The 15,033-nt window shown below is 39.2% G+C and overlaps 1 protein-coding gene across 30 annotated transcripts in view; it reads left to right on the top strand.

Annotated features, from left to right (window-relative positions):
- nrcamb (neuronal cell adhesion molecule b) overlaps window positions 1-14,674 on the top strand; it is an 84,790-nt gene extending 70,116 nt beyond the window's left edge. For 18 of the 30 annotated variants that reach the window (XM_080304633.1, XM_080304625.1, XM_080304618.1 and 15 more), the window contains 9 exons: window positions 854-976; window positions 1,365-1,541; window positions 5,251-5,265; window positions 5,775-5,834; window positions 6,069-6,179; window positions 7,589-7,750; window positions 8,429-8,560; window positions 9,548-9,626; window positions 12,471-14,674. In XM_080304633.1, the coding sequence (XP_080160759.1) occupies window positions 854-976; window positions 1,365-1,541; window positions 5,251-5,265; window positions 5,775-5,834; window positions 6,069-6,179; window positions 7,589-7,750; window positions 8,429-8,560; window positions 9,548-9,626; window positions 12,471-12,717 (1,106 nt within the window). In that variant the 3' untranslated portion in view covers window positions 12,718-14,674. The remainder of the gene's footprint in view (window positions 1-853; window positions 977-1,364; window positions 1,542-5,250; window positions 5,266-5,774; window positions 5,835-6,068; window positions 6,180-7,588; window positions 7,751-8,428; window positions 8,561-9,547; window positions 9,627-12,470) is intronic. The other 12 variants (XM_080304638.1, XM_080304646.1, XM_080304641.1 and 9 more) reach the window with 5 other exon arrangements.
- The last annotated feature ends 359 nt before the right edge of the window (window positions 14,675-15,033 follow it).

The following is a 15,033-nucleotide window of genomic DNA, read 5'->3' as shown; positions in this document are numbered from 1 at the left end:
TAGCAAATAGAAAATGATGACTTTCCACCTGTAACTGATCTATGCTCTAAATCATCGGTCCCCAACCTTTTTTGCGCCACGGACCGGTTTATGCCCAACAATATTTTTCATGGACCGGCCTTTAAGGTGTCGCGGATAAATACAACAAAATAAAACTAGTACCGGTACCAAAAAAAAGAAAATTTATTCATAACACACGTGAAAAGACCGATAAAAACCCTGAAAACTATACATTTCACACCTGAGCCTCAACTCTCGCGGCCCGGTACCAAACGACTCACGGACCGGTACCGGTCCGAGGCCCGGGGGTTGGGGACCGCTGCTCTAAATCATACAATCAGAAGTCTGGCTATTTAAGTTATTCAGTTATGAATGATTCTCTTCGGTCTGAGTTTGAAAGGTTTTTGTTTATTTTAATCTGTGAATATACAAGCAGTTGCTCAGTTTTTTTTTGCACTAGAGGCTTTAAATTTCCCAGTCGCCTATTAATCACATCCAGTCTAATTGTAATGACACAAAGCAATTTTTGTAAGTAAGAGAAATTTTTCGCTTTAAGTGCTGCACAAGCTTTATTGCACACTGAAGGTCAAATATCAGAATGAAATATAAATAAGCAAGCCACAATGACTGGAGGCAGACTTTGAGTATTAACACTGGGCATTCTGCATAAAGTAAAACCCAGAAATCCTCAATGAACCGCGCCTCACACACACACACACACACACACACACACACACACACACACACAAACACACACACACACCGTCTCTTCAGCTATTTATTTAAAACATCCTATCTTTAGCTGCTCTTTAATTAACTTGTGCAAGGTTTCATTATATATGTCTTTTTGCAGTGCCGGGGTCTCCTACTTCGCTGATAGTCACTAACTCGAACCTGGACTCTCTAACCCTTGAATGGAGTCCTCCTCATGACCATAATGGGCACATTACCGGGTATACCCTCAAATATCAGCCAGGTGAGGCTTTTTTCGTAAGATTTTTGCATCTTTACCTAGTGAGTGTCATCTTCTTCATGTAGTTTGTAGATTTGTATGTCAGTCTTTTTCATGTCTTGTGCTGTCATTCTGTTGAGATCATAAGACAGAAATGATAATCAATACTTAGAGTAGCCTAAGAGCATTTTTGTTTTTGCCTAAATTAAAAAAAACACAAATAACAAATCAACTTTGGTCATTCCTGCCTTCTATTTCTGAATCCTACACCCCAAATACTTCCATTTCCACCTTTTTCATCACTGACACTCCATCTACACCTCCTACCCAACTCTCTATTCAACTTACCCCACTGCTTCCCAACTTCCACCCCCACCCCATTATTCTTCTCGCCCATCCCTCACCCCTGTAGTAAATAACTCCAATGAACTGGGCCCAGTGGAGGAGCTGGCCTTGGCTGCCAATGAGACCTCTGTCACTTTGCCCAACCTCAAGTACAGCATACGCTACAAGTTTTATTTGAATGCGAAAACAGGCGCTGGAGCAGGTGCAGCCATTTCTCAGGAAGCTGTCATCATCAGGGAGGAAGGTAAGTCATCAAATACAAGAAAAATATGAGAAAAAAAACTAACTAGATTTCATGTTTCTCCCACTGGAGATGTGGATAAATATTAGATTAATATATATGTTCTGTTCTGTATTTGTTGAGGTAAGAGCATGAAAGCGTGTAAATAATTTACAGAGCATGTGCTTGGTTTGTATTATTGTCCATCAGAACATTTTCCAGTACGTGTTATTTACCAGATTTGTTTGTTTATCTTGCTTTGAAAATTCGGTAAATGTCTGGTGAATATTTGCTTAAATTGCCCCTAGTCTTTTTAAAATTTCTAATCATTTTGGCGATCTAAGGAAAGCCCCTCCCAAAACACAGCCTCAGAGACCTCTCTGGTGAAGTGGATAAGCAAACCTGAGTCCTGGTGTGCTGCAGCAGAACTGTGCAACACATTTAGCTTGTGTGAAGCTTGCACTGCTTTGCTGTATATGCTTTGCCAGTTTGAATTGTTTGGTGTCAAACATTCCTCTAATTCTGTTGTGTAGTTTGAAGCTGCTCATCATTCAGTTACTGCAGACTTTATGGATTAGCTGTCAGAAAATCAGCTGACAACAACAATTTAGAAAAAAGTTGTTTCTTGTTATCCAGACCCATCTACCCATGTGTGAAAAAGTTATTGCCTCCTACATGGAGTGCAGAATTATTAGGCAAGTTGTATTTTTGAGGAATAATTTTATTATTGAACAACAACCATGTTCTCAATGAACCCAAAAATCTCATTAATATCAAAGCTGAATGTTTTTGGAAGTAGTTCTTAGTTTGTTTTTAGTTTTAGCTATTTTAGGGGGATATCTGTGTGTGCAGGTGACTATTACTGTGCATAATTATTAGGCAACTTAACAAAAAACAAATATATACCCATTTCAATTATTTATTTTTACCAGTGAAACCAATATAACATCTCCACATTCACAAATATACATTTCTGACATTCAAAAACAAAACAAAAACAAATCAGCGACCAATATAGCCACCTTTCTTTGCAAGGACACTCAAAAGCCTGCCATCCATGGATTCTGTCAGTGTTTTGATCTGTTCACCATCAACATTACGTGCAGCAGCAACCACAGCCTCCCAGACACTGTTCAGAGAGGTGTACTGTTTTCCCTCCTTGTAAATCTCACATTTGATGATGGACCACAGGTTCTCAATGCGGTTCAGATCAGGTGAACAAGGTGGCCATGTCATTAGTTTTTCTTCTTTTATACCCTTTCTTGCCAGCCACGCTGTGGAGTACTTGGACGCGTGTGATGGAGCATTGTCCTGCATGAAAATCATGTTTTTCTTGAAGGATGCAGACTTCTTCCTGTACCACTGCTTGAAGAAGGTGTCTTGCAGAAACTGGCAGTAGGACTGGGAGTTGAGCTTGACTCCATCCTCAACCCGAAAAGGCCCCACAAGCTCATCTTTGATGATACCAGCCCAAACCAGTACTCCACCTCCACCTTGCTGGCGTCTGAGTCGGACTGGAGCTCTCTGCCCTTTACCAATCCAGCCACGGGTCCATCCATCTGGCCCATCAAGACTCACTCTCATTTCATCAGTCCATAAAACCTTAGAAAAACCAGTCTTGAGATATTTCTTGGCCCAGTCTTGACGTTTCAGCTTGTGTGTCTTGTTCAGTGGTGGTCGTCTTTCAGCCCTTCTTACCTTGGCCATGTCTCTGAGTGTATGCACACCTTGTGCTTTTGGGCACTCCAGTGATGTTGCAGCTCTGAAATATGGCCAAACTGGTGGCAAGTGGCATCTTGGCAGCTGCACGCTTGACTTTTCTCAGTTCATGGGCAGTTATTTTGCGCCTTGGTTTTTCCACACGCTTCTTGCGACCCTGTTGACTATTTTGAATGAAACGCTTGATTGTTCGATGATCACGCTTCAGAAGCTTTGCAATTTTGAGACTGCTGCATCCCTCTGCAAGATATCTCACTATTTTTGACTTTTCTGAGCCTGTCAAGTCCTTCTTTTGACCCATTTTGCCAAAGGAAAGGACGTTGCCTAATAATTATGCACACCTGATATAGGGTGTTGATGTCATTAGACCACACCCCTTCTCATTACAGAGATGCACATCACCTAATATGCTTAATTGGTAGTAGGCTTTCGAGCCTATACAGCTTGGAGTAAGACAACATGCATGAAGAGGATGATGTGGACAAAATACTCATTTGCCTAATAATTCTGCACTCCCTGTAGACCTGATAACTGGCTGTGCCATCTTTAGCAGCAAAAACTGCAATCAAGCGTTTGTGATAAATGACAACAGTCTTTCACAACATTGTGTGGATGTTTTGGCCCACTCTTCTTGAAGAATTGTTTTAATTCATCCACACTAGAAGGTTTTGAGTGTGATCAGCCTATTTAAGGTCAGGCCAAAGCCTCCGAACTTTGACTAGGCCTTTCTAAAACCTTGGTTGAGGTGGGTTTTTTTAGCCATTCAGAGGTTGTTTCTGATCATTGTCCTGCTGCATAACCCAAGCATGCTTGAGCTTCAGGGCATGAGCTGATGGCTGGAAATCCTCTTTCAGGATTTTCTGGTAGAGAGCAGAATTTATGATTCCATCAATTACGGCAAGTCGTCCAGGTCCTGATGCAGCAAAGTAGCCTTAAACCATCACACTGCCATCACCATGTTTGAGTGTTGCCATGATGTTCTTTTTATGAAAGTTAGTTTTACACCAGATTTAATGGGATGCAAACCTTTTGTGGTGACTGTAGCTCGGGAGGAAGAGCAGGTCATCTACTGATCGGAACGTTAGTGGTTCAATCCCTGGCTCTCCCATTCTGCATGCCAAGTATCCTTGGGCAAGATACTGACCCCAAGTTGCTCTCCGATGCATCCATTGGAGTACGAATGAGTGTGATTGTTAGTTAGTAAGCACTTAAAAGCATATAAGGAAGTGCTTGTGTGAATAGGTGAATGTGGCATGCTGTATAAAGTGCTTTGAGGGCTCCGGGAGAGTAGAAAAGCACTATATAAGGATCAGTCCATTTACCATTTACCTGGATGAGTCATCGATGCACTGGAGTAATTTTGATAGGCCGGGCACTCCAGGAAAGGTTCACCAGTGTTCCAGATTCTCTCCATTTGTGGTTCATTCTCAAAGCCTTAGAAATGTCTTTGCAACCCTTACCAGACCAGACTGATGGATGTCAGTGACTTTGTTTGACAACTGTTTTCCACAGCTGTTTCTTTAGATCATGGCATGATGTGTTGCTTTTTGAGTTCTTTAAGCCTACTTCACTGTGTCACACAGGTTCCATTTAAATTATTTCTTGATTCAACAGGTCTGGCAGTAATCAGTACTGGGTGTGGCTCAGCTTGATTTTGTGGTTAATCACAGTTCATTCATGACTTAACAAGAGAACGGTAATTGCTTTTTCACTGAGGGAAGTTAGGTTTTGATAGCTTTTTCCCCTTAATAAATGAAATCATTTTAAAACTGCATTTTGTATTTACTCAGGTTATATTTGTCTAATACTAAAATTTGTTTGACATAAAACATTTCAGTGTAACAAATATGCAAATACCTTTTCACTATATATATATATATAAATAACACTTTCAAGTTACACAGCACAACCACATAAATGTCTAAAAAAAAAAGACAGTTTGGGGATGTGGGTGGTTGTCTTCTCATAATGATCCCTGTCCGGTTGTTTCTCTTTGTCCTGTTTCTCTCTGCAGGCTCTGATATCACAGGTTGACAGAAATGTGGTGTTTCTAGACAAATGATTGTTTTACACATACAGCTAAAGCTGCAAAACCCACCATAAGCATGCGCTCCTCACCTCTGAGCAGTTTCCCTTCGCCTCTGTCCAATTCTGTGGCCAACCAGAATGCTTGACCGAGGAGTTCAAAGCAGGGAAAAGTTCAAAGCTGCACAGATAAAGATGCTCTGTGACATGTGCTTTTTTAATGCCATGTGATAAAACTAGATGAGTCTTTTCAAAGTGCTCAGCTGCTCTTCATCTTTTTTTTCTCTTCTTTTTTTTTCGCTGTGCCTTTGGTGATTTTGACCCCCTTCTTACTTCTTCCTCAGTGGCCGCTGGTGATGCTTTCCTGCTGCATGCCAGGGGCTTCGCATGGCATGCCAATGAACTTTGTGTTCTCTGTATAATGACTTTAGCATCTGTGGTGTCTCTGTGTGTCTCTGTGTGTGTCTCACGTGTGTGTGGCTCCATCTCTACCCCTCTTCATATTGTTTACAGGAAGCACCCAATCCCTTCATCCTATTGCACGGTCACCTCCACATGGTCCACCCCACAAGGGTACAGATTCTGCTGTGATATTAGTAACCTCAGTGTCTGTTGATTAGTGATGATTAGTTATTTTTGTCCTCTGTTTTTGTTGGCATAGTTAAAGCAGTGAGAAACTAGATTTGGTGAAGCTTGGTGCACTTAATGTTAACTGTAGCAAAAGCAAAATATTTGATTGACAGTTATTGGATTGTCCTTTGACCAACAGACTCATGTTGATGGTTGTGTTTTCTCTTGTGTGCTCAGCAAGTCCTTTCGGAAACATTAGCTCCATGATCGGGGAAGACTGGGCCCTGATCAGTTGGGAGTACTGGGGCCCGGAGAAAAACTTTAGTGCACAATACAGACTAAATGACAGTAAGCAAAGAAACGGCAACATTTTTCTCAATTCCATTCACAGGTGGCAAGAGACTCCTACTTCATTATTGGCTTATGCAGGTGAATAGAAATATTGGCAGTCATGCTGATGCTGGCTCTGGCCAGTGCAGACCCGGATGTGATAAACAACGCTTTCTGTGATTGGATTGCTAATTACCCAGTGCTGTAAATGCGTGCAGTTCCCTTGGCAATCTGGCTGGAACGTATGTAGACAAACGTCATAAAAGGCAGCACAAACATTTCCTATTATGCTAGCTGAATTTGACTGAAGTGCTCTCCATTGTTTTTATCCACCTGCAGTGAGGATGAACAGCACTGTAGTATGGCTCTCTCACACCTACCATTTTAATAGATTCACTTAGGGAAGATCACAATAATAGATCATAATCTTGCAAAATTTTGCTATCAAAAGCCTAATTATTGTGGTCATCAGTCACAACACATCTCACATTCAGCTCATTACCATTTGTGTACGTGCAGTGGCCCTAAAAGCTCAGCGCAAAAGAGGATCACCACCAGTTTGATAACGTATACGGCATTTTTGTCTGCAACTATGCCGCCAATTCTGTGAGAATGTACTTTTACTTACTTAGGCTACTACATGATTTTTAACTAAATTCAAGGTAGTCAAAAACAATTTGTGAACATTTGAAAGTTTTGATGTAAAGCTGAAAGTAGATGAAAAGTCTCTCTACTGCTCTTTGTATCAGAGGGCTTTTCCTTTTAAAAGGGCTTTTTTCCTTCCCACTGTCGCCAAGTGCTCATAGAGTCATCTGATTGATGGGATTCGCTCTATTATTGTATGGTCTTTACCTTACAATATAAAATGCCTGAGGCAACTGTTCTGGTTTTAACCTTTTGTGAAAGTGTCGTATTTATCAGTAAAATCACTTTTTTAATGGGAGAATATGACTTTTATTGTAAAGCTAGAAAAGCACTTTTTTATGTATTTCAGTTACATTTATCGCTATGTACCACCTTTCATGGCAATGGAACAAGAACAGAAAATATACTTTTATATCAACCTAATCCAAAAGTAGCAAGTTTTAAAAATGAGAAAGCCCATTACAGCTTAGTTATTTTTTTGAATTCAGTATTTTCTAAACAGCACACATATTATCAAAATGGTGAAATGATTTTTCTCACTTTGCAGCTTTTCTGAAGTTGCAGTGCATTGAGCTTTCGGGGACACAATAATAAATTCATTCATAGACTTAATGGATTTTTTAGAACTCCATGAATATTAACATTTGCCTGCAGCATAATGCCATACCAGTAGATGCTCTTTTCAGACAATTAGTTCCCATAATGTCATGATCTCCATGGCCTTTTTGAAGTTGTGTTCGCTCCTTCAAACATACTTCTCTTGATGAACATAACTCCTGCAGGTGAAAGTGAAGAGGACTGGAATACAGAGTTTGTGAATGGCTCTCAGAACATAACGCTGAAAGGCTTAAAGGGGGGCCTTTGCTATAGGGTCCGTTTGGTGGCTTTGGGTCACCACGACCAAGAATTCCACCACTCCAAGGAGCTCTTGGTTACTCTCCCAGGTGAGGCACTTCCTGGATGTTCGCCTCCACCTCGGTGTGGCTGAGCCTGGCCTTACACTTTGTCGTGTGTCGCGTATGGAGTAGTTTGTGCTTTTGTATATTTATACAGAATCGAGCATGGATTTAACAGATGTGATGTGGTTGTTCTATATGCCAGACATGTACTGTAGTGATGTGGACAGAACATACAGCATGATTTTCTGGTTAATGCATAATGAATGTCAGTGTCGCACTGTTGGGGATTTTAGAAGTGGATATTCTAATATAGAATTTCAGTCTGTTTTTAGTATTTTATTTGACTTAATATCACCCGTGCTAACGTACGTTGTATGTCACTGTCCGTGTTTGCGTGTGTGTCTGTAATTGTGTGTACATGTTACTTCTTTGATTGTGTACTACTACTAATTCGGGCTCAAGTCACGGATAGGATAATGTTAGGAACTGTCTAGCTCATCTAACGTTAAAGTCTTTGTCAATAATAATATGCAATCTTGATTCACTCGTCACCTGAAAATTCATCATATCAGATGGGATATCTGCTCAAACGCTGACTTGATCTTCCATGTTTGTTTTAGCACATATTGTGGATAATTTTTGCTGTTTTCCCTCGCTACTGGGGATGAGATGTTAAAATAGTGCAAGTGTAAATGTTAAGTCTTTCTCCCCTTCTCTGGACAGCTGTGGCAAGCAGACAGGTGGACATCGCCACTCAGGGATGGTTCATTGGCCTCATGTGTGCAATTGCTCTGCTCATCCTGATCCTTCTCATTATCTGCTTCATCCAGAGAAATAAAGGAGGGAAGTACCCTGGTGAGTAATGGCACAATCACCACAAAAAAAGACAGTTGTTTCTATAATAACAACTTTATTAGAGCAGAACTTTTTAAAATGCACAGTTACAAACTCCTACATAGTTTGGATCAAACCATTCATTAAAGAAGTATACATCTCACATTAATGGAGAATAGGTTTTTTGTATTGACAGGGTTTATTCACTGTTGTCAGATTCACACATTAATCAGTTTTAATGAACCCATAAATTACAGTCAGGTTTTGTGAGTCCAACTATAAAGAGTGAAAACCATACCTTATTTCTATTTGGCCCATTTCCCCTTCAATTCACCTCTCCTAGTGTTCCTGGTGTTTTAGATGCAGAAGTCCTGTTCTGACCATTTGCACATAACCACAAACTTGGACTGAAAACATGAATTTCTATGTCACAGTGATGTTGCTCTCTTGTTAAGAGCAGGGACTGCACTGGGGTTTCTGCGTGAAAGACTGCACAGTGTCCACAGCCCAAAGGTAGGGCATCAGATTAGGAGCGCAACCAGGAGCATGCCTGTCATTTTTATTTGGCTCTTATATAGGGGTCAGATGGGTGGAGTGGTTTAGGCATCAATTCACTCCCAAGTCAGACTGTCAACACATATTTCTTGTGTAACATCTCAGAGAACATTCAGATGTGAACTGTGGCGCATGCAAGCAAGCTCTTTTGTCCATATCAATTCAACAATCAATTCAGTCAACTCCCTCAAAATTTTAAATTAAAATGTGTTGGTCAGAACAGACTTTCCAGTAAAGAAACAAAAAAAAAGCATCTGGACAGGGAGAAACAGTCTACAGGTACACAAAGACTGAGCTCGAAGTTGAGGTCGGCCAAATTTAAGTTCGGGTACGGTTTTTGAATTTCATGGGTGATGTTGAACGACTGTCTTCGTCATATCGCTTAAGAAACATGTTGTTTCTCACAATTCTTTAAAAGCCAGTTTGACTAAATCGCTTCCTGTATCTCACCAGTCAAAGAGAAGGAGGATGCCCACACAGACCCTGAGTTCCAGCCCATGAAAGATGACGACTGTACTTTTGTGGAATACAGGTGAGAGAAAGTGCCCCAGCCTTTGGAGTCCCCAGAGCAGATTGTACCCATCAACCACTTGCCCCGTGTTCCCACTTTCTTTCCTAAATCTACACTCTGTGCTGGAGCTCTGCTCGCCCTCCTACTTCTCAACCCTTAAAACTAATAAAAAAAATCAACCAGAATCACCATTAACTAAAGTCAAAACAACAAGAGGAAGTAACCCAGTCTGATCTTCTACCACCGTGAAGTACAAGATTTTGTTTCTGGATTCTGGGACACCCTGGATGCTGTTTGTGTTGGACTTTATGTGTGCTTGATATGTGTGCAGGATTCTTCAGGTTCAGGGGATTCGTGGTTTAGGGTGTTTTAACATTACAAATAAGACTGTCAGGAATAAACAGTATAAGCTACTTTCATTTGCAACACATCCCTAACTGACCCCAAGCTTTTCAACTAATAAGCTAATCATATACATTGTATGTATAGTATATATATATACATATATATATATATATATATATATATATATATATATATATATATTAGCATTAACACTTTGCCTAGTGTATTGCTACTTACAGTACATGACCCTGATAGGATTGAAAATCTCTGAAATGGTCAGTCCTGTTAACTGTTACTTCAGTTATCCAGCTATGCTTGTCAGCATCCTTTTTCTAGGCTGCTTCTTCAATCACATGCAGAATACAGAACAATGAAGCACTTTACTTCTGTAAAACTAGCATTTTTGAATATTCTTTTTTTTTATAAGTGAATTTCTAAGATGGTCTTGCTTTTATATTTTATATTCCTTTTTGTATTATGTATACATGAATCTGTTCTATGGATTTTATGTGAGACAGAAGATGTGCGATAAATACATATCATTAATTATATATAAAAATGTGATATGCATGGTTTTAAGATTTGATATTATGTATGAAATTTTGCTGTAGGCAATAATGTGTTGAATGGAAGTATTGTTTATATATAGAGAGATAGATAGATATAGATATACAGTATATAGATGCATATGGGTATGTTATGAAATTGTCAGCATGCTTGAGGGAAGCAATCAACACTGAGAGGACAGAGCTGGTTAATGCTATTTACAACAGGCCAATAGCCATTCTTTAGTAGAAATCATTTATGATTGGTGTTATTCTAGATTTTATTTTTCTGGGAAAAGATCAACAGAATAGTCGTCTGTTTCGCACTACTGCCCAATCCTCCCGCTTATCTATAGCTCTCCATTGCAACTCTTACATTTCCAGTGAAGACTTAAATTTCTAAAAACAGGTTACTTTAACTTTAAAGAGCTTCTTAAAATAGCTGGCTACTGTAGTTTACAAGGAATAGTATCTCAAAGACAGTGTATTTTTTGGGGTGCCTATTTTCAATAGCCAGTTTGTTGTGCTTGTAAGTCTGCACCGAATCAGGATAGAATATGTGGGAATCAGCTTAATAACAGAGTTCATGTTCATCATAATTAAGGAGCTTTTTGCCCATTGTAACAATGTGGCTCACGAATGAGTTGTTATTGGTTTTTAGACAGCACTGGAAGTGTTTGGCACAAATAAATATGTTACACAGAAAAGTGTTGATATATTTTTAAATCTAGAATACCACCAGTCTGTAGTATTTACACCACGAGATAATCTCTCCAATGGATATCGGCTGTAAAAACACAATAGACAAATCACAAGGCAAAGTGTATAAATATTATAGTGCCTTTGTGAGAGTATTCTTTATATCCATGCTGTTTCATTACACTCAGCTGGAACCTTACAGTATGTCAATAAAGGCATTACTTAAGTCAACTGAGCTGTTCTTGTTTGACTGCTGGAGAGTATACTGTATTTTAGATCAATCTGTACTTGTACAAAGCACATTTGCCTGTTAAAGTGCCAGACTTACAGAAATGTAAAATGTAGGAATGTGTTTGATCTCAGAGTGACGTCGTCATCCTAACGCAGGGGGTGTAGGTCTCAGGAAAGGTAAGGGCAATGATGGGGATTGGCGGCGGTGAAGGGTTTTGTAAATGTAGCATGTGTAAAGGGTCGGTGGGTAATGAAGTCACTGCGGAGAAAAATGCTTGCTATCTTTCACAGCTGTCATCGTGTATAATATTTTGTCACAAAGCCTTCATTATGTGCAGTGCTTCAAAAAATAAGCCGTCAGCAATCTGTGGCTATTCTATTCCCGTCATGTCCCCTAAATGCTTTTGCATACCATTTATTGTCTTTCCATTTTGGAGCATCTCAGCATTGTGAAAGCTTTGCGATCTCATTGGTGTTCAAGTCGTGTATATGCAATGTTCTCAACTATCTGATACCCAAAGAAAACTTTCTTTGCGGACTTTCCATGCATTTTTGCCAACTTGTGATTTATCGTCGTGCTTGCTTTGGGGGCAGGGATACTTGGCTTAAACTTTCCTTTATTCACGTCATTTCATTGGATTTTCTGTTTTTCATCACAGTCTCTGCCTTGGGAGAAAAATGCTTTTGTCAAACAGCATATTTACCACTTCATATTTGGTTTCAGGGGGAATTTGAAAAGGGTATGATTGCTTGAGCTTTATTCCCCCGTTGCCTGATGGAAACCAGCTAATCATTCATGGCTAACATTTTTTAGACATGGAGCAACCCGAATGTGCATTGAAATGTATTTTATATTCATTGCTGCATATTAATATTCATATAACAACTTTGCCATTATCTACCGAACTTAAGGGGTAGGTTGTGGTAAAAGCAACAATTGGCTCTTCTATGCTCCATCTAAAAAAAAAAAAGTGATCACTATTCTCCTTATTGCATCTGTCACATCATCTCACCTGTAATGCCTGCATGTTATTTTCTCCTTCAGTGACAATGAGGACCATAAACCTTTAAAAGGGAGCCGCTCGCCATCTAATGGGACAGTTAAGAGAGACGACAGTGACGACAGTTTAGTTGACTACGGTGAAGGAGGAGACGGACAGTTCAACGAGGATGGCTCCTTTATCGGGCAGTATAGTGGAAAGAGTGCCAGTAGGGACACTGCTGAGGGCCATGAGAGCTCGGAGGCCCCATCCCCTATAAAAGCCATGAACTCCTTGAACTCTTTTGTGTAGCCAGTCGGTCTTAACAGAACGGTGCGGGGTGATGCACTGACTACTCAAGCCCCCTCAATCCCTACATCACTCTTACAGGGCTGTCCCAACACTGCATGGCTTTATGATCAAACATGTATACCCAGCTCCATAAATGAAACGTAAAACTCATTAAAGACATTTATGTTTTCACACGGACGTCTTATGGAGAAGCTTGGAAAACCTTAGCTAATTATACCCTGAGCGACATTTAGGAAGTAACCAGCTCAGCCATAACTTTAACAGTTCATGACAGTTCCATAAATCCATATATTAATCAACACTTTAATATTAACAACTATTGCATTTTTACCAGAAATCTGATATGGACTATGCAGTTATTGTCTGAACTATATTTGTTTGTGTTGATGGTTGTCATATTATCTATTCAAATAGGGGGCATTGTCTACAGTAAATTTCTACTACTCCATGTATATTTTTTTCCAACCCAGAAACTTGTACCAGAAAAATGCTATGTAATCTATTACATTAAGGCAGTTCCCATGGTGCGTTTAAAAGGAAGATGTTGTACAGCGCATATGTAAAGTTATATTTAATGAAGTGAACATTCTGCACAGTGGAATTTGAGAGCAGTGCACGTTATAATTCAGTGTTGCACTGATACGTCCTCATCTGTAGTCGCTGTCACACTGCGACGATGAAGAAGGAGGCTAAAGTGCTGCATGGCATGTCACATGACCTCATGACCTTTGCCCTGCATGTGACCTCCTCTTATTGTGCTTGATCTGAAGGCCAGTAGGGAATAGCTGATGGTGTGATAGCTTGCTTCAGTCCCTGCAAGTGCTCCTTCAGCAGGTAGTGCCTTTTCTTTAAAGCATTGATTCACTTGCAAAGTCTCTTTCTGGCCTTCAGTGTCTGGAACAGAGACAATGGGAGAAATGCAGAAGTCACATCCAAGGATGGATAAGATAAGCATGAGAAGAGCACCCTGTGGATGGACGAATAATTAATATGTGCTTGGCTTTTTTTTTTTTAAGACACAGGACTGGCTTTGATTTCTTTGAAAAGTAAAACACTGCACTGGATCAAATGAAAACATTGTAAGAACCACCACTGATGTATAAATGCCTGCAATACCTAATGGTATTTCTGCAGTGTATGGATATTTGTGTTTGTGTGTGGTTGTGGACACAGCACATTAATTCAACTCCTATTAAGCAAAAGTTGTTCGCATTTACTAACTGCTCTTGAGGGCCTTTGGATGGGATCAAGATTTAGTTTTTCTTAACTTGCATCAAGTTTTATTTTTTTAAAGACATGTAGAATATTTGTTGAAATTGTAAATATCTTAATTGATTGTACAGGAACAAGCAGCTTTTACAGCAGTCTAAGCGACGATATCATGCACGATATGGCTTAACTTGTTGGTAGGAATATTATAAATATAGACAACTTGTAGAGAACATATATATATATACATATATATGTATGTGTATGTGTATATATATATATATATATATATATATATATATATATAAACATATTCATTTCTACTTGCTGTGCACAGTGTACATTGTACTGTAACTAACTGGACAGAAAATTGCATATACAGTCAGATTCTTATTGCTTTCTGATTTGAATGCCAAGTTATATAATCCTGCTGTTTTACAATGTCGATATCATGATGCACAAAATTATACTATTCTGATTTGTACTGGTTCTGCTAAGTCTCAATATACTTCTAAAATTATGCTCTTTTCTGACAGTATTGCAAATGTTTTTTTTGTATTTAAGAAACAGATTTGTACTAACAGACTCTTTCTTTATCGCTATGTAATATTTTTTTTCCTTTTAGTGAAAGTATGGAACTCAAGCTGCAGGAAATAATGAATGAATAAATAACTAAATGTTTTCAGGCTTAAAATGTCATTGCCTTGTCATGCTGTGAATGCATTTAAATTCAGTACTCCATAACAAACACTGTCTTGAGTCTTAATTGCTGCATAATTTCTGATTTCTGATTCAGCTCATAACAATACCACATAATAAAAACCGTGTACCATTTTCAGTTTGGCTATCAAAATCACTTTGGTGAGGCTTCTAAAAACTCAGATATGTAAAAAGGTCAAGTTTGTATTGAGATAATTTTAATAAGTGCTAGTTAATAGACAATAAGTAGCTACTGGATCGTAGTTAATAAAATACAGTTGTTAACATGATAGATTCGATTTTATTTATATACCACTAAATAACACCAGTCATCCCAAGGTGCATTATATTATAAGGTAGAAACCCTACAAACAGACAAGCCTATATGAGCAAGTACTTGGCAACAGT

Source organism: Astatotilapia calliptera, chromosome 7, assembly GCF_964374335.1.
Source record: "Astatotilapia calliptera chromosome 7, fAstCal68.1, whole genome shotgun sequence".
NCBI classification, from domain to species: domain Eukaryota; kingdom Metazoa; phylum Chordata; class Actinopteri; order Cichliformes; family Cichlidae; genus Astatotilapia; species Astatotilapia calliptera.
This window is presented reverse-complemented; position numbering and strand designations above follow the sequence as displayed.